The following is a 27,503-nucleotide window of genomic DNA, read 5'->3' on the forward strand; positions in this document are numbered from 1 at the left end:
GGGTTGGTGGTGATGATAGTGATGATAATGGAGTGATGGTAATGATGATGATCATGATGATCATTATGGTGATAATGATGGTGGTGATGGTGAGGACAGTGATGGTGTTGATGGTGGTGATGATGATAGTGATGATGGTGAATCGCATGGATGAAGAGGCGTGACGCGAGCGTGCACTGCAGCTGAAGGAGCGGCCACACGGACTCTGGGGCTGCGCTGATTCCCCACTCAGATTTCATTAAAATCCCTCAAACTTCCGCACCGGCGATTTGTACTGCACCGGCGACATCGCTCACGCACACCAACCTGAACCCCACCCTCCCCTTCCATGCTCACCTTACCCCTCAATTTTTACCTCACTCTCCCTTCACCCCACCCGCCCCTAACCCTCACCTTACCTCACCCTCCATTCAGTGCTGGATTATGCTAGTAGCAAAAGTAGATACATAATGCTATGGGTCCCGCACTTTCAAGGGCCCCACACTAAATTCTTTCAAGCTATCAATTCCGGTTCAGTGATTCTGCACTTGCTCTTACTATAGTACTATACTGCCTTCAACTTTTATGAATGACTGGGTGTTTAAGGTGAGCGATTTGTAGTATTATCTGGCTGTATCACAAATGAAAAAAAAAAAATTCGAAGTAAGTAAAAAATTGTGTTGTAATGTTTACGTTTTTTTAATATTTAGGGCCCCTTTATAACATATGCTATACGCCCCGCACGAGCTTAATCCGGCACTGCCAATCCACCTTCCCCTCCCTCCTAAGCTCTCTTAATAGCCCCCCCTCTCTTCCCTATACCCCCTCCTTCCAATTCTCTCCTCACCCTCTCTTCACCATCACCCTCCACGCTCACCTGTCACCTTCCCTCACCTTCCTCTCCATTATCCCCTCACCTTCACCTTCCTCTCACCCTCACTTCACCCTCTCCTCACCATCCCCCTCTCCTCCGTTTATTGGGTTTCGGTCTCGGTTTCTTGGGTTTCTCTCAACCCATCCTCAGGATGCATCACTCAGATCCACGATCTTCAATGGTTCATTAAAATACCGCACCCACATCCCAGGGTAAAGAGGCTGCAAGAATCTCTGCCGAACCTCGTGGATCACCTCCATGGAGTCGGCGCGGTAAAACGCCAGGAGCCCCTCCTCCCAGTGCAGGTGAAGCCCGATTCTGCGGGGGGAGGGGCCCCCCCTCACCGAGAGTGCAGTACGCACTTCATCATGAACCACTGAGAAGCTGTCGCCACTTCTCTCTAAACACCAGGACACGTCATTCCCTCCCAGCACCTGTGCAGCAAGATCCCCTTTCCGTGGGATCGTCCCGTACATGACTCCAACCCGCCACCGCCGCGCGTCCCCCACGTCCACCTCCCAGTAGTGGTGGCCCGACGAGAAGCTCTCACAGCACAGGGCTTGTGCACAGCCATCAAACCGGTGTGGGTGATCGAGGCGACCCTGGGAGGCACGGACTGCTGTCATCGTCATGAGATCCGAGGAGATCTGGAGTTGGTTATGAGCTGAGTTTGTGTCCAGAGTCGGTGAGCGTCCGTCTGTGACAACAGCGATGCCAACATCACTACACAACACCGCCATCACCATCATCCACCATCACCATCAACATTACCATCACCAATCATGATCTTTACCATCAGCAATAACATCACAAACATACATATCACCAAGCATCCTTGCCATCAATATCATCGACTAGCTGTACTACCCGGCTTCGCCCGGGACTTGTATCCACCACGGCCGGCCGCCTTTGTCTCCCCAGTGGCGATGTTAATACGCCACACCAGTTACTCGTTTGAGGCTGAGTCGACCTATGGGAGGTTCAAATAATCTTGATCGGTGGTGGCCATGAGCGGGAATCTAACTCGGTTCGCCGGGTTGGTAGCGCAGCGTAGCGTTAACCACTACACCCACCGCTCCTCACACACACAGACGCACAGACACACACACAGACACACACACAGACACACGCAGAAACACACAGACAGACACAGACAGACACACAGACAGCACGCTAACCACTACACTACCGCTCCCCACACACCACACGCACACACACAGACACACACACAGAACACACACACAGACACACAGACAGACACACACACACAGACACACAGACAGCACGCTAATCACTACACTACCGCTCTCCACACACCACACACGCACACACACAGACACACACACAGACACACACACACAGACACACACACACAGACACACACAGGCAGCACGCTAAGCACTGCACTACCGTTCCTCCTACACACCACACACGCACACACACAGACACACACACAGACACACACACATAGACACAGGCAGCACGCTAAGCACTACACTACCGTTCCCCCTACACAACACACGCGCGCGCGTCCATAGGTACACATACACGCGCTTGCTGCAGACACACACATACACACACATACATACACGCACATACACACAAACACATACACACACATGCATACACACAGACATACACATACATACAAACACACACATACATACACACAAACACATACACAATACACACACACATACATACAGACACACACATACATACACACAAACATACACATAAACACATACACACATAGTCATGACCCGGCTTTGCCCGGGACTTGTATCCACCACGCCCGGCCGCCTTTGTCTCCCCATTGGCGATGTTAATACGCCACACCAGTTACTCGTTTTGAGGCTGAGTCCCTCCCTCGCCACTCTGCCTCCCTCGCCACTTTGTAGAGGACGTGAAATTTGTATGAATTTACCTCAGAGTGGCGTGTTGGGTGTCGAGGCCTAGCACCGTGCAGAGCCTCCCGCCTTGCCTGATTTTCCCACCCGGCGAACGCTGGGTACGGGTGCCGGTCCCCCCCCCCCCCCCGCGCTATTAAAAATGGCGTCCACCCCGCGGAGAAAAGTTGCTACTCGTTGCCAGGGGCAACCGCCGTCCAATGAAAGTGCAGTCCACACACACACACACAGACACACAGACATGAACGATTTTATATATATAGATGACAACAACATAAACATCACCATCACCACCATCAACACTATGAACATCAGCAGCATCACTATAGCAATAAGCAACATCACAACCATCATCACTACCACGAGCACCATCACAAACAATCACCACCATCATTACCATCACCACTATTTCCATCACCATCTTCATCACTATCACCAAAATCACCAACACGACCAACATCATCATAACCATCACAACGACCATCAAAATCATCACCACCATCACTACCATGACCACCATAACCAATATCATCACTACTACCATCAGCGCGATCAGCAAAACCATCACAACCATCACCACCTACATTATCGCCAATGTCATCATCATTACCATCACCACGACCGTCACTGACATCACCACAACCAACACGCTCACCAATGCTATCACCATTCCCATCACTCACATCACTAGCATAATCATTGCCACCATCATCACGACCACTATCATAATTTGACCATTACCAGCATCAGGAACTCATTTGAGGTTGAAACTGCCTAGCAGAGGCGGAGGAATGGATCAGATATCACCTGCCACTGATGTTAGCAATGGCAGGTAATCAAGCCCAGTAAACTGGGTTCGTAGTGCAGTGTGCTAACCACTATGCCATCGCTAACCCCACCTACAGATGCATAGAAACATTCACAGGCACACACCGCATCTCAATATCGCAATTACCCATGACTGGAAATGCTGATTATTTACCAAAAAACAACACACTGAGTCTCATGGCTCTGTTCAGTAGGGTCCTGCATTGGGATGTGAACAAAGACTAAGATCCCTTGTGTAGCCTTCACAGACTATTGGGACAAGTGCTGTCCGTAAAGGTCTATGATGGCTGGCATGGCACACCAGGTGGGTGACCAGCACCACGCCCGACCACCTTTGTCTCCCTAGTAGAAATATATCCCAGTGTAGCCTTTACAGACTTGGGGCAAATCAGCACCTTTGAAAGCTGGCACAGCACATGGGGGGCTTGGTAGACAGCACTACGCCTGGCCACCTTTGTTTCCCTCGTGCACACACACACGGTGATCATTTATTGTGAAGATGGTCCTATCACCCATGATTCACACTGAAAAAACTCACACAGGCGTTTGACTGCAGTTGTCTCCAGGACTTTAAGCGAGGCAATGTCCTCTTGGCTGGGAGCAGAGGGTGGAGCTGCTGTAACCCTCCCTGCCCTGTGAAAGCAGAGCAGACATGGCTACTGTCTCACATAGAGCATCGTCACTCACAGGATCATCACAGCTCCATCACATAGACACGCATCACACAAAGCATCATCACTCATCTCACAATTACAGCATCACCACACAGAATTACTATTACCACAGCATCGCCACACACTGTATCAAAACACAGCATCACCACACATAGCATAATCACACAGCATTACCACACAGTATCAACACAGCATCATCACACACAGCATCACCACACAGCTTCACACACAACATCACCACACACAGCCTAATCACACACAGCATCACCACACACAGCATCACCACACAGCACAGCATCATCACCACAGCATCACCTTTCAGCATCATCACCACACAGCATTACTATCACCACACATAGCATCATCACATACAGCACCATCACACATCACCATCACACTGCATCATCACACACAGCCAATGTCTCACTGCCCGTACCCTATACTCAGTCCCATGTTGTCGTGTGTCAAGTCGTGAGTGATAGTCGTCTTTTTCCTGCGCTTCTCCTCAAGGTGCCCCTATGGGAGAGAGAGATACGTTGCTGTGACTTTACCTCCAATCTTTTGTGATCAGTGTAGTTCCCACTGCAACACCGTGGGTAGAATATAAACCCCAAAGTCTTGGCTTAAGACCCCATGATCACCAACACTGACTTACGGGGCAAATATTTCAGAGTGAGACCGGTTGATAGTCAACTATAAACTACTATTTAGATTTTTCCACGGAAGGCCCACTGAGCGATAGAGCTCTTTTTCAGAAGCGACCTGGCCACAAATGATAGCTCAACGAAGTGGTTCATCACGTGGAAATGTATAGCAGCCCAATACAAATGTGGAGGGAAAAACTGCAGGACGCGGAGAAAAATCCATGTCACCATGGAGAGAGTCATGAAAACTCAAAATATATAGGGATGTCAGGTTTGGGATCAAATCCACGACGTCCGGTAAACCAGGCGAGGTAAATTTCGATTTAAAGCTTTCGTGACTGCAGGGATTAATCTTCTTGGTTCTTTCGGTAAAGTCACGTAGAAGGGAAGTAATAAAATAATAAAAATAAAACATAAAAAATTCTCACGACGTTTCGGCCACAACGCAAGTAGCCGTCCTCAGGTGAAAACCAGGTCTGTCGAGGTGACAGCGTCTGAATGAAACAGCACACGTGCTTGGAGCATGTATATAAGCTGGGATGTAAGGGGGGAAGAAAGGGGGAGCCTTGACAAAAGAATATGCATATCAAGAGGAATTTAACATATTTATGGGAAATGCAGGTATGTGATTAGTACTACTTATGCCCGTGCATTATGCAGGATTAGCAGCATCAAAGGGAGGGAATATGGGAAATACAGGTATGTGATATGGGAAATGCAGGTATGTGAATAGTACTATTTATGCTCGTGCATAATGCAGGATTAGCAGCATCAAAGGGAGGGGATAGGGGTAGCATTAATGAAAGGAAGGAGTGTTATTAGTATGTAGCTGCAGTAACTTAAACCACCACGTAAACAACTAAAGTATAAACTACATATTATCATCAGTATACTAAATATACTCTACAATAAGCTGAGTTACTAACAGTAAGTAATACATTACAATTCTACGTCGTAAATTTTTTTTATATAATATGCTTCCATCTAAACTTTATTCTCTTACATCACACGAGTCTACACCGTACTATATACTGCCATAGATAAACCCAACGTTAAATTATATACTGTATTGCTATAAACCACCCTAAACCTTATACATTGTAATATTACACAATGTATTAATCTACCCACCCCAATGTATATCGCACTTATGTATATTTACTATAGAATTACGATACTATATATTACTTTGTACATTGTATTAAGCATATAAATGTTATATTTGTTATTATACACTGTACCTTTCGATTTAAAGCTTTCGTGACTGCAGGGATTCATCTTCTTGGTTCTTTCGGTAAAGTCACGTAGAAGGGAAGTAATAAAATAATAAAAATAAAACATAATAAAACAATTCTCACGACGTTTCGGCCACAACGCAAGCAGCCGTCCTCAGGCGAAGAATGAAGCACCACCAAGCTTGGAGCGTATATTTAAGCTGGGTTAGAGGGGGGGAGGTGGGAAGAAGAGTGCCTAAACAAGATAATTTGCATATCAAGAGGAATTCAGCATATGGAAAATGCGTAGGAGGTGGGCGGGGGGGGTTCCAAATCAATACTATGCCCGTGCATTATGCAGGATTAGCAGCATCAAAGGGGGGGGGGGGGGGGGGGGGTAGCATTAACAAAGGAAAGGAATGTTAATAGTATGTAGCTGCAGTTACTAAACAACCACGTAAAAAACTAAAGTATAAACTGCATAACAAACTAAAGTATAAACTACATAGCATCATCAGTATACTTACTATACTCTACAATAATTTGAGTTACTAACAGTAAGTAATACATAAAACATTTTTACGTTGTAAAAAATTATATAATATGCTTCCATCTAAACTTTATTCTCTTACATCACACGCGTCTATACCGTACTATATACTGCCATAGGCAAACCCAACATTAAATTACATACTGTATTGCTATAAACCACCCTATACCTTATACATTTTAATATAACACTATGTATTATTCTACCCACCCTAATGTGTATCAAAATGGTTTATTACGTCCTTCCAGTGATTGCTAAGCCAGAATCCATCTTCTCGGTTAAAATTGTCTCTGTGTTTGTATATGTGGATCGCCTCATGAACGAATCTCTCATGATAGCCAGATGGCTTGCAGAGAACCTCTGTCTTGGAGAAGTCAATGTCATGTGAGCCCACTGAGTTGTAACAGTGATCTGCCACGGCTGAGGTGTTTGTCCTACCGTGTTTCAGGTCAGCTTTATGTTCACGGATGCGGTCCGAGACATGTCGTTTGGTTTCCCCAATGTAACTGCTACCACAGAGGCAACTTAGTTTGTAGACACCAGGGTACTGTATGTCTGGAACCACATCTTTTACAGACGGTACCAGATCACGGATTTTATGTACTGTGTTGAATCGGACCTGGATCTTGTGTTTAATCAGGATTTTGGAGATCTTTTTTGTGACCCCAGCAATGTAGGGTAAGGTGATGGTCTTGAAAGGCTCCTCAGCAGGATCCTTCTTGATGGTTGGAGTGATGGCTTTGCGGATTGTGTAGTCGGAGTAACCATTAGCCTTAAGAGCTTGGCGTACGTGTTTGAGTTCACTGGAAATGTGTTCATGGTCGGAGATGCATTGGGCTCTATGATATAGAGTCTTGATGAGGGAATTCTTCTGGGATGGATGGTGGTGGGAATCCGGTTTTAGATAAGCATCCGTGTGGGTGGCTTTCCTGTAGACAGAGTGGCTCATTGAACCATCAGGTCTCCTTTTGATTAGGACATCCAAAAAGGGTAGCTTGCCATCATTTTCGACTTCCATGGTGAATCTGATGGCTGGGTGTATGGAATTGATGTGGTCGAGAAATTGGTCTAGAACAGGCCGGCCATGTGGCCAGATGACAAAAGTGTCGTCTACGTACCTCTTCTATAAGGTCGGGCGTAGAGTGGCAGTCTGGATGGCGTCCGTCTCAAATTTCTCCATGAAGATGTTGGCTACAACCGGAGATAGGGGGGAGCCCATTGGGGTGCCCTCAATTTGCTTGTAGAAGGTTCCATTCCAGGTGAAGTATGTATTGGTTAAGCAGTGTCTCACCAGGGGGGGTACCCCAGCATTCAGTCCTTGATGAACCAAGTCTTCAATGATTGCGATGGTGTCAGGCACAGGCACCTTGGTGAACAAGGAAACCACATCAAAACTGACAAGCAGGTCGTCTGGGGACAGGGCAATCCCCTTGATTGTCGATACCAGGTCAGTAGAGTTTAGTACTGCAGAGGTGGTTTTTCCAGTGAAAGGCCGTAGGATTTCGGACAAAAAACGAGCCAGTTTGTAAGTGGGGGAGTTGATAGTAGAGACAATGGGACGAAGAGGTGTATCTTCTTTATGTATCTTTGGCAAGCCGTACAATCTTGGTGGCCTGGCTGCAGAAGGTTTCAACGAGAACTGTTTGGTCTGATCAATTAATGCGGTTGAAGCAGAAATGATGTTGTTGGTTTTGGAGACGAGGCTGTTGGTGGGGTCTCTTTTTATTTTTGTATAGCTGCCATCGTTGAGTAGTTCTTGAATTTTGTTGTTGTATTCTATTTTGTCCATGATGACAGTGGCATTGCCTTTGTCGGCTGAGAGGATGACAATGTCATCCCTCTTTTTTAATTGAGCTAATTCAAAACGCTCATCTTTGCTAATGTTGCTAGCTGGCATCTTAGCGTTTTTGAGGGTTACAGAGATTTCGGATCTTGCTACGTCTGCAGCGATGTGACTCAAGCCCTTGAGAGCTACATCTACTCGAGCAATTATATCATTAACTGGTATGTGTCTAGGGCTTGAGTTTATACTTTAGTTTTTTACGTGGTTGTTTAGTAACTGCAGCTACATACTATTAACATTCCTTTCCTTTGTTAATGCTACCCCCTCCCCCCCCCCCCTTTGATGCTGCTAATCCTGCATAATGCACGGGCATAGTATTGATTTGGAACCCCCCCCCCCCGCCCACCTCCTACGCATTTTCCATATGCTGAATTCCTCTTGATATGCAAATTATCTTGTTTAGGCACTCTGCTTCCCACCTCCCCCCCTCTAACCCAGCTTAAATATACGCTCCAAGCTTGGTGGTGCTTCATTCTTCGCCTGAGGACGGCTGCTTGCGTTGTGGCCGAAACGTCGTGAGAATTGTTTTATTATGGTTTATTTTTATTATTTTATTACTTCCCTTCTACGTGACTTTACCGAAAGAACCAAGAAGATGAATCCCTGCAGTCACGAAAGCTTTAAATCGAAATTTAACCGCCTCTACGGGGAGGGTTTCCACATAACTTTGAGATCCTTCAACAAGCTCCGGGATAAGAAGGCTCAGCTAATCGAGTCTCTCACCTTTCTGAAGAGATGCCGCGATTCTAAGGTAATACCAAACGCATTTACACTAACATCTGCTGCTGTAACTTCTTCTAATGCGAAACGAATTCTGTCTAGAACTAGCTTAGCTCTTATCTCAGAGAAAATCAGACTTACGCGCACCGAACTAGATCAGTTAGACAAGACACTCTACAAATCACACTTATCTTTGAGTGTAACAATGTCCACATCGGATTGGGAACATGTGGAAAAAATGACTGCCTCTTCAGCTGCCGCTATGTCGACTAAATGTAAGGACAACTTGATTTCCAAATTCAACCGCCTCTCAAACAAGAAACCGGACCCATACATTGAAAAGCTAGATGTTAACAAAGTCGTAATTAATCGCAGTAACAGTCCTATTTCTGAAGGTTTGAAATCCGTTTTAGCTAAAGGACTAAACTTTGCAGTCACACCTAGACACATACCAGTTAATGATATAATTGCTCGAGTAGATGTAGCTCTCAAGGGCTTGAGTCACATCGCTGCAGACGTAGCAAGATCCGAAATCTCTGTAACCCTCAAAAACGCTAAGATGCCAGCTTGCAACATTAGCAAAGATGAGCGTTTTGAATTAGCTCAATTAAAAAAGAGGGATGACATTGTCATCCTCTCAGCCGACAAAGGCAATGCCACTGTCATCATGGACAAAATAGAATACAACAACAAAATTCAAGAACTACTCAACGATGGCAGCTATACAAAAATAAAAAGAGACCCCACCAACAGCCTCGTCTCCAAAACCAACAACATCATTTCTGCTTCAACCGCATTAATTGATCAGACCAAACAGTTCTCGTTGAAACCTTCTGCAGCCAGGCCACCAAGATTGTACGGCTTGCCAAAGATACATAAAGAAGATACACCTCTTCGTCCCATTGTCTCTACTATCAACTCCCCCACTTACAAACTGGCTCGTTTTTTGTCCGAAATCCTACGGCCTTTCACTGGAAAAACCACCTCTGCAGTACTAAACTCTACTGACCTGGTATCGACAATCAAGGGGATTGCCCTGTCCCCAGACGACCTGCTTGTCAGTTTTGATGTGGTTTCCTTGTTCACCAAGGTGCCTGTGCCTGACACCATCGCAATCATTGAAGACTTGGTTCATCAAGGACTGAATGCTAGGGTACCCCCCCTGGTGAGACACTGCTTAACCAATACATACTTCACCTGGAATGGAACCTTCTACAAGCAAATTGAGGGCACCCCAATGGGCTCCCCCCTATCTCCGGTTGTAGCCAACATCTTCATGGAGAAATTTGAGACGGACGCCATCCAGACTGCCACTCTACGCCCGACCTTATAGAAGAGGTACGTAGACGACACTTTTGTCATCTGGCCACATGGCCGGCCTGTTCTAGACCAATTTCTCGACCACATCAATTCCATACACCCAGCCATCAGATTCACCATGGAAGTCGAAAATGATGGCAAGCTACCCTTTTTGGATGTCCTAATCAAAAGGAGACCTGATGGTTCAATGAGCCACTCTGTCTACAGGAAAGCCACCCACACGGATGCTTATCTAAAACCGGATTCCCACCACCATCCATCCCAGAAGAATTCCCTCATCAAGACTCTATATCATAGAGCCCAATGCATCTCCGACCATGAACACATTTCCAGTGAACTCAAACACGTACGCCAAGCTCTTAAGGCTAATGGTTACTCCGACTACACAATCCGCAAAGCCATCACTCCAACCATCAAGAAGGATCCTGCTGAGGAGCCTTTCAAGACCATCACCTTACCCTACATTGCTGGGGTCACAAAAAAGATCTCCAAAATCCTGATTAAACACAAGATCCAGGTCCGATTCAACACAGTACATAAAATCCGTGATCTGGTACCGTCTGTAAAAGATGTGGTTCCAGACATACAGTACCCTGGTGTCTACAAACTAAGTTGCCTCTGTGGTAGCAGTTACATTGGGGAAACCAAACGACATGTCTCGGACCGCATCCGTGAACATAAAGCTGACCTGAAACACGGTAGGACAAACACCTCAGCCGTGGCAGATCACTGTTACAACTCAGTGGGCTCACATGACATTGACTTCTCCAAGACAGAGGTTCTCTGCAAGCCATCTGGCTATCATGAGAGATTCGTTCATGAGGCGATCCACATATACAAACACAGAGACAATTTTAACCGAGAAGATGGATTCTGGCTTAGCAATCACTGGAAGGACGTAATAAACCATTTTGATACACATTAGGGTGGGTAGAATAATACATAGTGTTATATTAAAATGTATAAGGTATAGGGTGGTTTATAGCAATACAGTATGTAATTTAATGTTGGGTTTGCCTATGGCAGTATATAGTACGGTATAGACGCGTGTGATGTAAGAGAATAAAGTTTAGATGGAAGCATATTATATAATTTTTTACAACGTAAAAATGTTTTATGTATTACTTACTGTTAGTAACTCAAATTATTGTAGAGTATAGTAAGTATACTGATGATGCTATGTAGTTTATACTTTAGTTTGTTATGCAGTTTATACTTTAGTTTTTTACGTGGTTGTTTAGTAACTGCAGCTACATACTATTAACATTCCTTTCCTTTGTTAATGCTACCCCCCCCCCCCCCCCCCCCCCTTTGATGCTGCTAATCCTGCATAATGCACGGGCATAGTATTGATTTGGAACCCCCCCCGCCCACCTCCTACGCATTTTCCATATGCTGAATTCCTCTTGATATGCAAATTATCTTGTTTAGGCACTCTTCTTCCCACCTCCCCCCCTCTAACCCAGCTTAAATATACGCTCCAAGCTTGGTGGTGCTTCATTCTTCGCCTGAGGACGGCTGCTTGCGTTGTGGCCGAAACGTCGTGAGAATTGTTTTATTATGTTTTGTTTTTATTATTTTATTACTTCCCTTCTATGTGACTTTACCGAAAGAACCAAGAAGATACACTGTACCATTGACCGTCGTGTGAAAGATACTAAGAGGAAGCAACGAAATATGTCAATGGGAGAGTAGTGGGGGGAAATTTGCAGCGGAGCAAAGAATCCATTCCCTGCGGAGAATATAATGCCGGTGAGTGGAATGCGGTCTGAAAGTCACCGTAAACGTGAACACAATCAGTTAAGATCCGAAATGGTTTATTATGTCCTTCCAATGATTGCTAAGCCGGAATCCATGTTCTCGGTTGAAATTGTCTCTGTGTTTGTATATGCGGATCGCCTCATGAACGAATCTCTCATGGTAGCCAGATGGCTTGCAGATAACCTCTGTTTTGGAGAAGTCAATATCATGTGAGCCCACTGAATTGTAACAGTGATCTGCCACGGCTGAGGTGTTTGTCCTACCGTGTTTCAAGTCTGCTTTATGTTCACGGATGCGGACCGAGACATGTCGTTTGGTTTCTCCAATGTAGTTAACATCTCGCCACCCCCATGAGGACCGACACTGATTTGCAGGGCAAATATGTCAGAGTGAGACCGGTTAATATTTATCTGTGTTGAGAGTAACTTAGGATTGGTAATTTCAGGCGTCACCAATGCACACGCGGCAGGTCTTGTAGAAGTGGTGGTCAATACACAATGATATTAATAAGCGTATGAGACCTCGTATTTATTTTAGCTTCACGAATATGAACACTGAAGGTCGTGCATCCCAGAGGAGGTACATAAAGAAAGAAGTAGACATGACATCGGGTCGTGAGCAGGCGCGGGTGGATTGTTGCATCGCAGCATCATGAGATGTGGTAATGGCTTCATCAATAAGAGGATAGAGCATCTTCTTGGTTCTTTCGGTAAAGTCACGTAGAAGGGAAATAATAAAATAATAAAAATAAAACATAATAAAATCATTTTCACGACGTTTCGGCTACAATGCAAGCAGCCGTCCTCAGGTGAAGAATGAAACACCACCAAGCTTGGAGCGTATATTTAAGCTGGGTAGGAGGGGGAAGAAGAGCACCTTGACAAAATAATTTGCATATCAAGAGGAATTTAGCATATTTATGGGAAATGCGTAGGAGGTGGGCGGGGGGTTTCAAAATCATATTATGCCCATGCATTATGCAGGATTAGCAGCATCAAAGGGAGGGGATAGGGGGTAGCATTAACAAAGGTAAGGAATGTTAATAGTATGTAGCTGCAGTTACTAAACCACCACGCAAAAAACTAAAGTATAAACTACATAGTATCATCAGTATACTAAATATACTCTCCAATATGCTGAGCTACTAACATTAATTAATACATCACAATTCTATGTCGCAAAAATATAATATGCTTCAGCTAAACTTTTTTCCCTTACATCACACGGGTCTACCCCGTACTATATACTACCATAGACAAACCCAACATTAAATTATATACTGTATTATTATACACACTCTATACCTTCGACTATAATATTACCCTAAATATTATTCTACCCACCCTACTGTATACCACACTGCTGTATATTCACTATACAATTACGATACTGTATATTACCTTATACATTGTATTAAACATTACAATTTAATACTATTTATACAATCTGCTATACACTATACCATTGACCGTCGCGTGAAAGATACTAAGAGGAAGCAACGAAATATGTGAATGGGAAAGTGGTGGTTGGAGACTTGCAGCGGAGCAAATAATCTATTCCCTGTGGAGAATACAAGATATATAGTCAATGCCAGTGAGTGGACTGCGGTCTGAAAGTCACCGTAAACGTGAACACAATCAGTTAAGATCCGAAATGGTTTATTACGTCCTTCCAATGATTGCTGAGCCAGAATCCATCTTCTCGGTTGAAATTGTCTCTGTGTTTGTATATGCGGATCGCCTCATGAACGAATTTCTCATGGTAGCCAGATGGCTTGCAGAGAACCTCTGTATTGGAGAAGTCAATGTCATGTGAGCCCACTGAATTGTAACAGTGATCTGCCACGGCTGAGGTGTTTGTCCTACCGTGTTTCAGGTCTGCTTTATGTTCACGGATGCGGTCCTAGACAATTCGTTTAGCTGGAAGCATATTATATTTTTTGCGACATAGAATTGTAATGTATTACTTACTGTTAGTAGCTCAGCTTATTGGAGAGTATATTTAGTATATTTAGTATACTGATGATACTATGTAGTTTATACTTTCGTTTTTATACGTGGTGGTTCAGTAACTGCAGCTACTTACTATTAACATTCCTTCCCTTTGTTAATGCTACCCCCTATCCCCTCCCTTTGTTGCTGCTAATCCTGCATAATGCACGGGCATGATATGACTTTGAAACCCCCCGCCCACCTCCTACGCATTTCCCATAAATATGCTAAATTCATCTTGATATGCAAATTCGTTTGTCAAGGCGCTCTTCTTCCCCCTCCTACCCAGCTTAAATATACGCTCCAAGCTTGGTGGTGTTTAATTCTTGACCTGAGGACGGCTGCTTGCATTGTAGCCGAAACGTCGTGAGAATTATTTTATTATGTTTTATTTTTATTATTTTATTATTTCCCTTCTACGTGACTTTACCGAAAGAACCAAGAAGATGAATCCCTGCAGTCACGAAAGCTTTAAATTGGATAGAGCATGGCTGATGATAATCATGAATACCGTGCACATTGTTGTTGTAGGATTTATTTAAAAAGTGCAAATCCAATAACATTTAGTTTATATTCACAATGATTCAAACTTAATGGGAATCTGTTAAAGGATGGGAGAGAGAATTTATTTAAATGAAAAAATATGAGCTGGCTTTCCAAATGGCAGCCCCTGGTGCTGCAATGCGAATCCATGAGTGGAGCTGTGTTCTCAAGCCCAGTGGGTGCGAGCTCTCATTCAGGAGCCTCCCTCTGCTGCTGCTGGTGAGAGGGCTCTGTGCCAATAGCGACACTGGAGACTCATCGCTCACCTGCAGGAACGCGAGCGAGTCCCTCTCCTGCGCTAGGGCCTGCAGGCGGGTGGCTGCTGCCTGGAGCTCGCTGATCTCGCGCTGGTAGTGAGCGATCTTCTTCTCGATCTGGGACAACAGCTTGCGCCCTTTCTGCTCCGCTTGCTCTAAAGCCGCCTTCTCCTCCACATCCAACGCTGCTCTTGCGTGGGTGAATCTGACCGAGATTGAGGCCTTTTCATCTGTCATGGATCCCTGAAAAGAGAAAGAAATGCCACTTCTGTTCATTAAATGTCTGTTTTTTTGTGAAATGACATTCAGGTCGGTGTCACCCGAGTGCAACTCTGAAGGTGTCCAGACAGTGATGCGAGTATGCACCACTGAGGCCTGCTTCCTCTGCGTCTCATAACGCCACTGTGCATTTTCACTACAATACGATTCGCCATAACTGGTGGGGGCTATGAGGCAATGAAATTATCAAATACCACCATGAACACATTTAGCGTTTGTGCCACTCCCATTGTGCAAGGCTATCAGGACGATGCTTTGTTTACCTTCACATGAAGCGAAGGAAAATCTGTAATTTGCCTTCAACAAGTAGAGCCCTAATGAAATGGGAAGTTAGGCCAATTCCTCTTTAAATGAATGTTTTTAATGTGAGAGAAAACCACATATGTATGGATGAAGAGAGGGGTAAACGACATATGTGTAATAAAACAGGTCGAAGACAAGCGACTGTGTCTCCGTCTCTTTATTTCTTTGCTATTTGGACAACTCGCGTTCCGCTCTCCCGGTCGTTCCGCGGCACGTCGCGGGAGCTGACGTCCCACTCTCATGCTGCTCTCTCGCTTCCCCGCTCCCGCGCACCGCTGGCAGACGGCGCGCTGGGAGCCGTCTCCGCGTCGCCACGTGGCCGATGGCTCGCAGAGACCCCTGACGTGGCCCAGCTTCCAGCTTCCACGAACTGACCCCGAGCCCCTTCCGGCTCCCCTTTATATCCTCTTCCCACGTCACCCAGACTCTGCCCTTCGCCACACCCCTTAAGAACTTTCCAGATAATACCACACCCTAACGCCCGCGGGATCCGCCCTTAAACCCTGCCCCCAATGGTTCGTGGCGCCTGGTTGGCTTAGGGGCTGGGGCAGCGAAACCCAGTATACGCTCACATTACATATGTATAGATGAAGAGAACGGATCATGAAAATAGTTGCTATACTTGTGTAGCGGAGTAAATGGGCTGTGTACTTACCTGCAGTAGCAGACAGGGCACACCAGGGGCAGTAACTTGGACCGGCATGAGGGTCGCTACAATCCCCAGCCCCAAAGCAGGGGGGGGCGGGCTGTGGGGTGTTCTAGGATCCCCCGAGACCCCCCCTGGACTCTCTGGAAGGGAGGTGTGGCCAGGGGCGGACAAACTTGGGGAGGTGTATAAAAGCCGGACCTCTAGACGGGTCCGGGGCCAGTCCAAGACCGAAGCCAGAAGACCAGCTAGCCTCGGACCCTGGGACCCGCAGACCGCTGCCCTGTTAAGGGCCAGGACTCAGTGGACCAATGGTCGGGACCCGTACCTTGGCTGGATCGGGTCAGTGTCGCCTCCCCTAGGTCAATCTTACCTGGAGGCCCCAGTGATAGGGCACGCAAGCGCGGAGGCCATACCTCCCCAGGCAGTAGGGTAAGGGGCCGCTGCCCCTTTGTGTGAGACTACTATTGTTACCATTTTTGTAATAAATGCGTTGCCTCTATACGTCGCCTCCACTTTCCGTGAATCCACTACACTTGCACCTGGCCACTCTAATGCCCTATTGGTTTCAATAACATGGCATACAACAGTCTGTGTGTGATCCACAAGCTCTGCCACCAGAGTATTGGATAATAGGTATGTAGCACCTCATCTGATCAATATAGATAACAGACGTTGAAGTGGCAAGTTGTATGGAGATATGGGAATGTGGAATTTCAACCAATGATTGAGTTTCTCAGTGGAGATGAGAACCACTTCTTTGCTTGTCCTGGGTATTGAGGCGCATTGACCGTTGTGTCTTTAGTCCCACCATGTGTTCGGAGCCAATGGAAGTCCACGTGAATGAATAGAGTTATCCTCCATCACAAACCCTACTCAGGGTGGAGTCACGGGGTCACAGAGTCCGGTCCACACGCGGTTACCTGCACGTCCCTGCGAGCAGCCTCCATCCGCCTCACGGACTCCTCCGTCTCCCTCCTCTTCTCCTCCACCGCCCGCGTCTCCTCTCCCACTTGTTTCTGTGAGAGACATCACCAGTGGAGACTCCACTTACTCCATGAGCGTCCCCTCTCACCCCCGCTACACGCGAACCCCTCCACAGTGACTGGGGCAGTAGCCCACGTAAAGCGATGGAGGTTGGGGGAGCAAGCGCAGCAGGGAACTGATTTTTTGGGGCTGCGTGAGTAGTGAGCGGTGCTGAGTAGTGGGTGGAGCTACCTAAGCAGTGGGTGGGGATCCTTGAGCATGTGGCAGGGCTACTGGAGTAGTGGGTGGGGCTACCCGAGTAATGACCGATTACCCAAGTGGTGGGCAGGGCTAACCAAGTGTTGGGTTGGGCTGCCTGAGCAGTGGGTGGGGCTGCCTGAGTAGTGGGCGGTGCTGAGTAGTGGGTGGAGCTACCTGAGCAGTGGTTGGGGCTACCTGAGTAGTGGGCGGGGCTGAGTAGTGGGTGGACAGGGTGCCGGAGTGACGAGATGTTATCTGCCTTGCCTGCTATACAGGAGGTTGGTTCGAACCGGACCTTGATACCTGCATATATGCAGTTAGCATGTCTCTCTCCATGGTCGCATTGATTTTTCGACGGGTCCTCCGGTTTTTCTGTCCACGTTTAGGAAGGTGCATTTAGAGTATTTGGCTGCTATACATTTAGACCTGATAAGCCACTTCGTTGAGCTGTCATTTGTGGCCAGGTTGCCTCTGAAAAAGAGCTACATAGCTCAGTGAGCTTCACTTGGTGAAATAAAAAAAGTTTCTGCTCTTCTCTACCACAAACCACTTTTTTGTATACAAACCACAGGCTATGCACTCACACAATTTTAAGAACACATTGTATGTATTTCAGTTCTTCAGTTTAAAAAAAAATGCTAAGAGTACTTTCATAAATTTGCCAAACAACAGGATTGATAATAAATTTTGATTTAAAGCTTTCGTGACTGCAGGGATTCATCTTCTTGGTTCTTTCGGTAAAGTCACGTAGAAGGGAAGTAATAAAATAATAAAAATAAAACATAATAAAATTATTCTCACGACGTTTCGGCTACAACGCAAGCAGCCGTCCTCAGGTGAAAACCAGGTCCGTCGAGGCGACAGAGTCTGAATGAAACAGCACACGAGCTTGGAGCATCTATATAAGCTGGGCGCATTGACAAAGGAATTTGCATATCAAGAGGAATTTAGCATATTTATGGGAAATGCAGGAATGTGATTAGTACTGCATATGCATGTGCATTATGCAGGATTAACAGCATCAAAGGGAGCTGCAGTTGCTGCTGCTGCTGCAGTTGCTGCTGCTGCAGTTGCTGCTGCTGCAGTTTCTGCTGCTGCTGCTGCAGTTGCTGCTGCTGCTGTACTTGCTGCTGCTGCTGCAATTGCTGCCTTATCCATTTTAATATAACACTATGTATTATTCTACCCACCCTAATGTGTATCACACTGCTATATATTTACTATACAATTACGACACCATACATTACTCTGCACACTGCACCATGCCAGTGAGTGGAACACGGTGACTTTCAGACCGCGTTCCACTCACTGGCATGGTGCAGTGTGCAGAGTAATGTATGGTGTCGTAATTGTATAGTAAATATATAGCAGTGTGATACACATTAGGGTGGGTAGAATAATACATAGTGTTATATTAAAATGGATAAGGCAGCAATTGCAGCAGCAGCAGCAAGTACAGCAGCAGCAGCAACTGCAGCAGCAGCAGCAGAAACTGCAGGAGCAGCAACTGCAGCAGCAGCAACTGCAGCAGCAGCAACTGCAGCTCCCTTTGATGCTGTTAATCCTGCATAATGCACATGCATATGCAGTACTAATCACCTTCCTGCATTTCCCATAAATATGCTAAATTCCTCTTGATATGCAAATTCCTTTGTCAATGCGCCCAGCTTATATAGATGCTCCAAGCTCGTGTGCTGTTTCATTCAGACTCTGTCGCCTCGACGGACCTGGTTTTCACCTGAGGACGGCTGCTTGCGTTGTAGCCGAAACGTCGTGAGAATAATTTTATTATGTTTTATTTTTATTATTTTATTACTTCCCTTCTACGTGACTTTACCGAAAGAACCAAGAAGAGGATTGATAATAACTTGTGGTTGTATTATTTCTGCACTGACAACCTCAGCTTACTTTATAGTAAAACAAGCCTGTTAAAATGTGAAGAAACAATGGCCAGCTGAGAGAGGAAGGATATTTAGCTGGATGTTATTGTTCAGTTCGTACTGGGAAATGATGACTTCACGCAGGAGGGGCTCCCGCTCATACACGCAGACCGTCTCACCTCCAGTGTCTTGTGCTCATCCTCCAGCGTAGCCACATCGTGATGCTTGTGGTCTCCTGCGATGGTGCAGGTTGTACAGACCAAGCTCTTGTCCTGTCGGCAGTAAAACTTGATCCTCTTTCTGTGATTCTTGCATTTACGTTCTTCAGGATTCGTGCCTGGAGCCACCAGAATGTGGTCCTTGAACTTCGAGTTCTCCTGATGAGGCTTTACATGAGTAACACAATATGACATATCACACCTGAGGCAGGTCTTCGAGGCAGCGGTCGTGCCATCGTTGCAGAAGTCACACAAGACCACGGCGGCCATTTTCTCTGCGGCACTGCGCTGCTCCACCAGGTTGGCGAGCGTGAAGTTCTTGCTCAGTTTGGGCCTCCGAGGGAAAGTCACTCGGCACTGGGGGCAGGAGAAGGACTTGGCCGAATCCCAGGCGCCCTCCACGCACTTGAGGCAGAACGAGTGGCCGCAGCTGAGCGTGCAGGGGCAACGGAACGCCTCCAGGCAGATGGGGCAGGTCAACTCCCCTGGAGCCTCGCTACCACTGGGAGCCGCACTCGCCATGGCCCTGTGGTTCCACTCAGTGACGGGCGCTTGATGGAGCTCAGGCAGTCGCTTGATGTAGCTCAGATAGTCTGTGTCTGTAGCTCAGACAGTCTCTGTATCTCAGTCAGTCTCTGCCTGTATCTCAGGCAGTCGCTGGCTGTATGCTCAGGCAGTCGCTGTCTGTTTCTCAGGCAGTCGCTGGCTGCGTCTGAGACGCTAAACGAGGAACAAGGCACGGAAATAGGTGACAAGGAAGTAGGACGTCTTTCAGTTTTATTTGCATATCACGAGATATGCCCTGGAATGTGTTGACATGTGAGCGAGTACAGACGTCTCCATTCCAGGGGTGGCTTAAAAAAGAAGACTCACATCACCTCGTCTCAAATCCTCATCCTCACTCACCTCATCACAACTCATCTCACCTCAACTCACCTCACCTCAACTCACCTCACCCCATTGTAACTCACCTCTCCTCAACTCACCTCAACTCACCTCAACTCACCTAAACTCACTTCAACTCACCTCAACTCACCACAACTCACCTAATCTCACCTCATCTCAACTCACCTCAACTCGTATCAGTTGAACTGGCAGGGGAACGCTGCTACTAAACTCGTTGCTCCATGCCGCTCTACTCCACGAGATTGCTGTTGCTATCTTCGTCGTTCAGCCTCATTTTTTTAGTTTTAAGTTTAACACTTTAAACTACTTCATGAAAATAATTTGTTCCTGTCTCAAAGTCGTGTTCCAGTTGTCGAGCTGTGAGACACCGGTGGGAGTTGCCGTGTTGAACTCGGTCACGTGGCTGGGGCTCGGGGTCCAGCTGGTGGAGCCACAAACCACCGGGCGAGGCCCTTTGCTGAACCTGGCACCGTGACCCGCTCATGTGGGCGGGGGGCAGGTGCCCCAGGGGGGTCCGGCCGTAACACATCAACATCAGCGCGCGAAAAAAGACAAAATAGGACCTTTTTTGCCGGTATCAAAGTTTGAGAAAATAATAATGATAGATTTTACCCTTTATGGCAATAAAACAGGCGTTGTGTTAAGATGTTCGAATACCAAGTACGTTTTTGAGGTTAATACAGACTTTATTCCTTGCAAAAGGCATCAATTTTGTGTTTGAACTTCCCTTGCCAGTATCAAAATTTATGAATAGGTTTAACCCTTTCTGGCAATTAAACAGGAGTTGTGTTAAGATGTTTAAACACCAAACAGAAACTTTTGCAAGGAATGTCTGCATTAACCACACGCAGTGATTGTGGTGAATATGCAAACAAAACATGCTCTGATAATGTATATGCATTGTATTTGAAACTGATTGGTCTACACCAGAGACAGCAGCCTTCTTTATGGCCTCGTCTCACCACCAGTGTAGTAGATCAGAGAACAACGCCAAAAGGCGAACAGTACAAAGACAATGCACCCATCAGAGTATTTAGAGCTTGGGGTGAGCAGCTACATCATGTGATACCTTTTTGCCAGGATGAAAGTATGAAAAATAAAAATTGGTTTTACCCTTTCTGGCAATTAAATAGGAGTTGTGTTCAAATATTCAAACACCAAAATATACTTCTAGATTTTAAGTTTTCGTGACTGCAAGGATCCATACATTGTTTTTTCGGTAAAGTCACGTAGGTAAAAAATAAAAGAAATTAAAATGAAAACAACTAAATTAAATCACGACGTTTCGGGCGCAACACGAGCGGCCGTCTTCAGGTGGGGACAAACACGGCGAAAAAACAACCAGTTAAATATGCCTAAGAGATGGCTGTGACGAGGGATTATATAGCTGCGGGGGAGAGGGGGGAGAGGGGCCAGGGTGAGTGTGGGGGCGGGGTGTGGGCTGGGAGGTGTGCATGGAGTTCAAACTAAAGCTTTATAATGCAGGGGGCGGAAGTTGAGCTGGTTGATAAGAAAGCTAAGTTAAGCCGATTAATGACATCCTTTGTTATGCTGCAGGGGAGACAAATTGGAGCTGCTGGGGGAACTAAGCTTGCACGCTCAAAACAATGCGCGGCAAATTTCCAAGTGATGGGAGTAAGCAGGGCTTGGAATAAAAATTCTTAGTGATGGTAGTGTGTAAAGCTGGGAGTAAAAAACTGTGAATATGAATGTAAACTAGCTGCCTTGCAGTAAACTGCAGTAAACTGCAAGGCAGCTCAAGTTTAACTTGGTTAATGACATCCTTCCAATGATTGCTCAATTTGAATCCATCCTCTCGGTTGAAGTTATGTCTATGTTTGTATATCTGGATGGCTTCATGGACAAATCTTTGGTAGTATCCAGGTGGCTTGCAGAGTACTTTGGTATCAAAGAACACAATATCATGAGAACCCGCCTTGTTGTAACAGTGGTCAGCTACGACCAAAGAATTCGTCCTACCGTGTTTCAAATCTGGCTTGTGCTCGCGAATGCGGTCAGAAATATGTCGTTTTGTTCCCCGATATAACAATCACCACAGATGCAACTCAGTTTGTAAACACCAGGGTCCTGTAAGTCAGGAATGACATCCTTTATGGATGGGATCAGATCACGTATTTTGTGTACTGTACTGCATCGGACCTGTATCCTGGATACTACCAAAGATTTGTCCATGAAGCCATCCAGATATACAAACATATACATAACTTCAACCGAGAGGATGGATTCAAATTGAGCAATCATTGGAAGGATGTCATTTACCAAGTTAATATCCATATCCATATTCCCAGTCTTTTACTCCCAGCTTTACACACTACCATCACTAAGAAATTTGACTCCAAGCCCTGCTTACTCCCATCACTTGATGATTTTGACACCTTGCTTCGCAATCATAACCTCGACATTTCGAACTTTTCCATCGGCACTTGGAATCGACTTGAGGATGCGGCCCATTGGCCACTCATTCCGTTTGGCTTGGTTGTCCTTCAGTAGGACGAGGTCGCCTTCTTGGATGTCTGGTCTGTTAGACTGCCACTTGTTGCGCACTTGGAGTGTCGCAAGGTACTCGTTTTTCCAGCGATGCCAGAACGTGTTCGCGAAGCTCTTCACTTGTCTCCATTGACGTCTGTAGAGGTCTGCAGTGTTGGCCTCTTCGGTAGGTGCTGTGAGCACGTCTGTCTTCTGGGTAAGAAGTGTAGCAGGAGTCAAGATGAATGGTGACTCTGGGTCGGTTGAGACGGGGATCAGGGGTCTTGAATTAATTATGGCTGAGACTTCAGCCATGAGAGTGGTCAAGACCTCGTGAGAGAGCCGTGTGGACCCGACATCACATAGCATGGAGTCGAGAATGCGTCGAGCAATCCCGATCATGCGTTCCCAGGCTCAGACCATATGCGACGAGTGGGGAGGATTGAAGATCCATGTGCAGCCTTGGTCACTAAGGTATTTCCTGACAGAATCATCTTCGACATTCTCCGTATTGATCTTAAGTTCTTTACATGCTCCAGTGAAATTGGTTCACCAATCAGAACGGAGTTGCTTGGCTGGCCCTCTGATGGCGAAGAATCTCCGGAGTGCATTTATAAAGCTCGAAGAGTCCATGGACTCGATGACTTCGATGTGCACTGCTCGTGTACTCATACAGGTGAACAGCACTGCCCAACGTTTGCTGTTCGCGAGCCCTCCTCTGGTGCGGCGGGAGATTACTGTCCATGGTCCGAACACGTCGATCCCTACAGAGGGGAAGGGAGGTTCCACACTGAGTCGATCGGCTGGGAGGTCTGACATTTTCTGTTCTTCCTGTTTTCCACGTAGCTTGCGACACCTGATACACTTGTGGATTGTGTTGGCGATGCACCTCTTTGCTCCAACGATCCACAGCCCTGCAGATCGGATTGCTCCGACCTTGGTGCTTGACCTTCTCGTGGTAGTGGCGCACAAGTAAGATTGTGATGTGGCTCTGGCTTGGGATTATGAGGGGGTTTCGTTCATTCTCATCTAATTTTGCATTCCCTAGCCGACCACTGATCCTGAGCAAGTTGTCTTTGTCCATCCTGGGGTTTAGCTTCCTGAGGGTGCTGACCCTAGGAAGGTCTTCTCCTTGATCTCACTTGCATAAGCTGCCTGTTGCACACAGCGGAATATTGATTTCCTTGCTCTGGAAAGCTCGTCTTCAGTGCATGGCACTGTGCAGTGATGCCATCCATTGCAGCTACCAGTGGTGCCTCTCATCGGGCGATGGAAGCAGTCTGCGATATGCGTTAAATGTGCCATCGCTCGCACAAGCGTCGTCCATTTCGAGAAATGTTCAAAATGGTGTGGACTCAGTGGACTTCTTGGTCGCACATTTGTTACGAAAGTTGTCACTTGAGGACGAATCTCCTTGTCGGACTCGGGCTCTATGAGTCCAAAGGTCTCCTTGGTAGTACATGGGCCACCGTCACGTCGTAACAGGAATGCTGGACCCGTCAGCCAGATGGTTTGATTCAGCAGAGATGCAGGGACGAACCTAGTTGCGAGATCTGCTGGATTCTGGTCAGTTGGAACGTAATTCCATTGCTCCGGCTGCGTCGATCTCCTGATGCGCTCCACCCGGTTGCTGATGTAGGTGTAGAACCTTCTGGTTTGGTTGTTTATGTAGCCTAGTACGACCTTACTGTCTGTGTAGAACTTGACCGCATCCAGTTTGACGTCCAATTCGTCTAAGATCAGTTCCGCCACCTCTGTAGCAAGAACGGCTCCACACAGCTCGAGCCTTGGGATGGTATGTTCTGGTTGTGGGGCCTTGCCGTGGAACTCCTTCCAGGATTCCCACTCGGAAGACGGCTCGGGGTCTAGGAACGAAGAGGCCACGGTCGCAGCAACCACCGCCACGACCACCAGCAGAGCGAAGAGCAGCGGCTTCGTCTTTGGCTTCCTCTTGTCAGTGAGGACTGGCTTGGAGAAACGTGGAGGAACAAAATCCAGCGAAGAAGGTGGATGTACGTGCGAAGTTGTGGTGGTTTCTTTGTAAGTCTGCACGGTACAGCCTTGACTTCTCTCTTTGAGTTTCTCTTCCAGCGTGAAGTGGTTGGGGCACGGTTTGAAGAGCGACGTGCGTCCATTTATGAGCACACTCGTTCTGAATGTGCTAATGTGGTCTGGTTTGTGTGTTCCATCGAGACAAACGTCACCCACGATGACCCATCCCAGATCGAGTCTCTGGGCGTAGGGGGCATCGTGAGCTCCATTGCGTTGGTTGCGAACCTTGTGGACTCTCAGCATGTCCCTGCCGAGCAGAAGTAAAATCTGTGCCGTGTGATCCAATGGCGGGATGAACTCTGCTATAGGTTTCAGGTGTGGGTGGTGACGTGCAACTTCGGGCGTGGGAATCTCACTCCTGTCGTCCGGTATCTCATTGCACTCTGTCACCATAGGAAGGGCTAGCTTCATGGTGCTATCTATGGTTTCCACCATGAGGCCACTCGCTCTTCTTCCCGCTGTCTCCATCAGTCCTGAGCATGTTCTGAGCGTGTATGGAAAGGAATTCCCACCTACGCTTAGCTGATCAAAGAACTCTGACCTTGCCAAAGACCTGTTGCTCTGGTCGTCCATTATGGCGTACATCCTTACTGCCCTTTCAGGATGTCCTTTGGGATACACTCGGACGAGGCATATCTTTGAACAAGATCTTCCTTTGAAGCCTTCTCCACAGACTTCTGTGCATTTGGTTGTGATTGACGAAGTGAGTGCAGCGGTCTCGCCTTGCTCCCCGCCGTGCTCTGCTTCGGGATCGGAAGCCTTAGTGCCAATGGGTTTGGAGTAAAATGTGTGCACAGCAGTTGCGTGTTTGTCACTGCCACATTCCTCGCACTTGATATCTGCCTTGCAATTCCTTGCAAGGTGGTTTGTAGAAGCACAGCATTTGAAGCACACTCCAAATTCGTTCAGCATGTTCTTCCGCTCTTCCAATGGCTTCCTCCTGAACTCACGGCATTTCTGGAGGGAGTGGGGTTTATCATGCAATGGGCAGGGCTTCTCTGGATCCTCTATCTTTTTCTTGGTGGTGGTTGTCTGGACGGAGTTTGCGAATGTCGTAGGAGAGATCTCAGTTTTGTTTACGGAAATTGGCACTCTCGCCGTTCCTCGTTTCGCCATTGCTCTTTCCATTTGTGGGAGATCTGGACTGGAAATCCCCGTGGTGCCAAACATGAAACTCGGGTCATTTCTAGTCTTAGCCAGCTTGCGGATAAACTTTGAGAAAAAAGAAAATGGGGGGAATGCAACCTGATGCTCTGACTTGTATCTTGAACCCGCTGTTCTCCATTTTTCCTGCACGTCAAATGGCAATTTCTCTACGATGGGGTTCACGCCATGGTAGGTATTCAAGAAAATGAGACCTGGTAAGTAGGGGTCAGCCTGGGCTGATTCAAGCTCCATCAAAAGATCTCCAAGCTCTCGTAACCTTTTATTGTCCCTACCAGAGATTTTTGGAAAGTTCTGCAACTTCTTGAAGAGAGCCTTCTCAATGGTTTCTGGTCTACCATAGCACTCCTCGAGCCTCTCCCACACCGCATGCCGGCTTGAGGTGGGGTCGTCAATGTTTGCTGACCGGATCCTCTTTGCGTACTCTGCAGATTCATTTCCTAACCATTTCACCAACAGGTCGAGTTCTTCACTTGCAGAAATGTCTGCATTTCTGATCGCATTCCTGAAGGTAGATCTCCAGGCTCGATAGCTCTCAGAGTGGTCATCAAACTTAACGAGTCCTGTGTTGATTAGTTCGCGGTGAGCCAGGTACCTAGCAAAGTCCCCTAGTCCTGCTGATCCAGGGTGTGTCCATACTGGCGCTTGTGAGGTGGCATTATTGGCTGTATTACCTTGCATGCCGTCATTCGCGACGGCGTTGGACTGTGAGCCCAAAGGGTTTCGATCACATTGGTTGGATCCCCTTATGTGACTATCTGGAATGTGGGTCTGATTTGGTGCATCCACGTCTGAACCCACGTGCGCGACGCTGAGTCAGCGACTAACTCTCAGGGCAGGATATGCATTTCCACCATTCCCGTAGACAGCATTCATGTTCATTCGGTGTGGAGATGGCGATACCTGAACGTCCACCCTTTGTTCAATATCGTTTGGTGGAGGAGCATTGATGCATTGTTGTTCAGACCAGTCCAAAATATTTTTTCTGGTGAGTTGATCACGGTCCTTGACAGGTATCTGAGTGCCAAACTCACTCCAATTCTCTTCCTTATCCAGGTTGGCTGCTACTTCGAGCACCTCTGCCTGGGCCTTTGCAGCAGCTGCTTCCTTTATGAGTTGTAGGGTGCTTAACTTAGCATCCAGCTCAATTTTCTTCCGTGTGGCAGTAGCTGCTAATGTACTCTCTTGCTCTTCAAGCTCTGCTTTTCCTTGCTCTGCTTTCTTCCGTGCGGC

General features: G+C 46.8%; 1 protein-coding gene across 1 annotated transcript; it reads right to left on the reverse strand.

The window, feature by feature from the left end:
- Nucleotides 1-832: 832 nt before the first annotated feature.
- On the reverse strand, nt 833-20,183 carry LOC133339128 (E3 ubiquitin/ISG15 ligase TRIM25-like). Its single transcript, XM_061547253.1, has 6 exons — nt 19,623-20,183; nt 17,260-17,355; nt 15,118-15,351; nt 4,757-4,781; nt 4,130-4,222; nt 833-1,550 (listed from the first exon to the last, which is right to left on the reverse strand). The coding sequence occupies exons 1-6, from the start codon at nt 20,181-20,183 to the stop codon at nt 1,000-1,002; spliced, it is 1,560 nt and encodes a 519-aa protein (XP_061403237.1). The 3' UTR covers nt 833-999.
- Between the last annotated feature and the right edge of the window lie 7,320 nt (nt 20,184-27,503).

Source organism: Lethenteron reissneri, unplaced genomic scaffold (genome assembly GCF_015708825.2).
Source record: "Lethenteron reissneri isolate LAM-NWPU_2019-01 unplaced genomic scaffold, ASM1570882v1 scaffold_1640, whole genome shotgun sequence".
Classification (NCBI taxonomy): Eukaryota; Metazoa; Chordata; class Hyperoartia; order Petromyzontiformes; family Petromyzontidae; genus Lethenteron; species Lethenteron reissneri.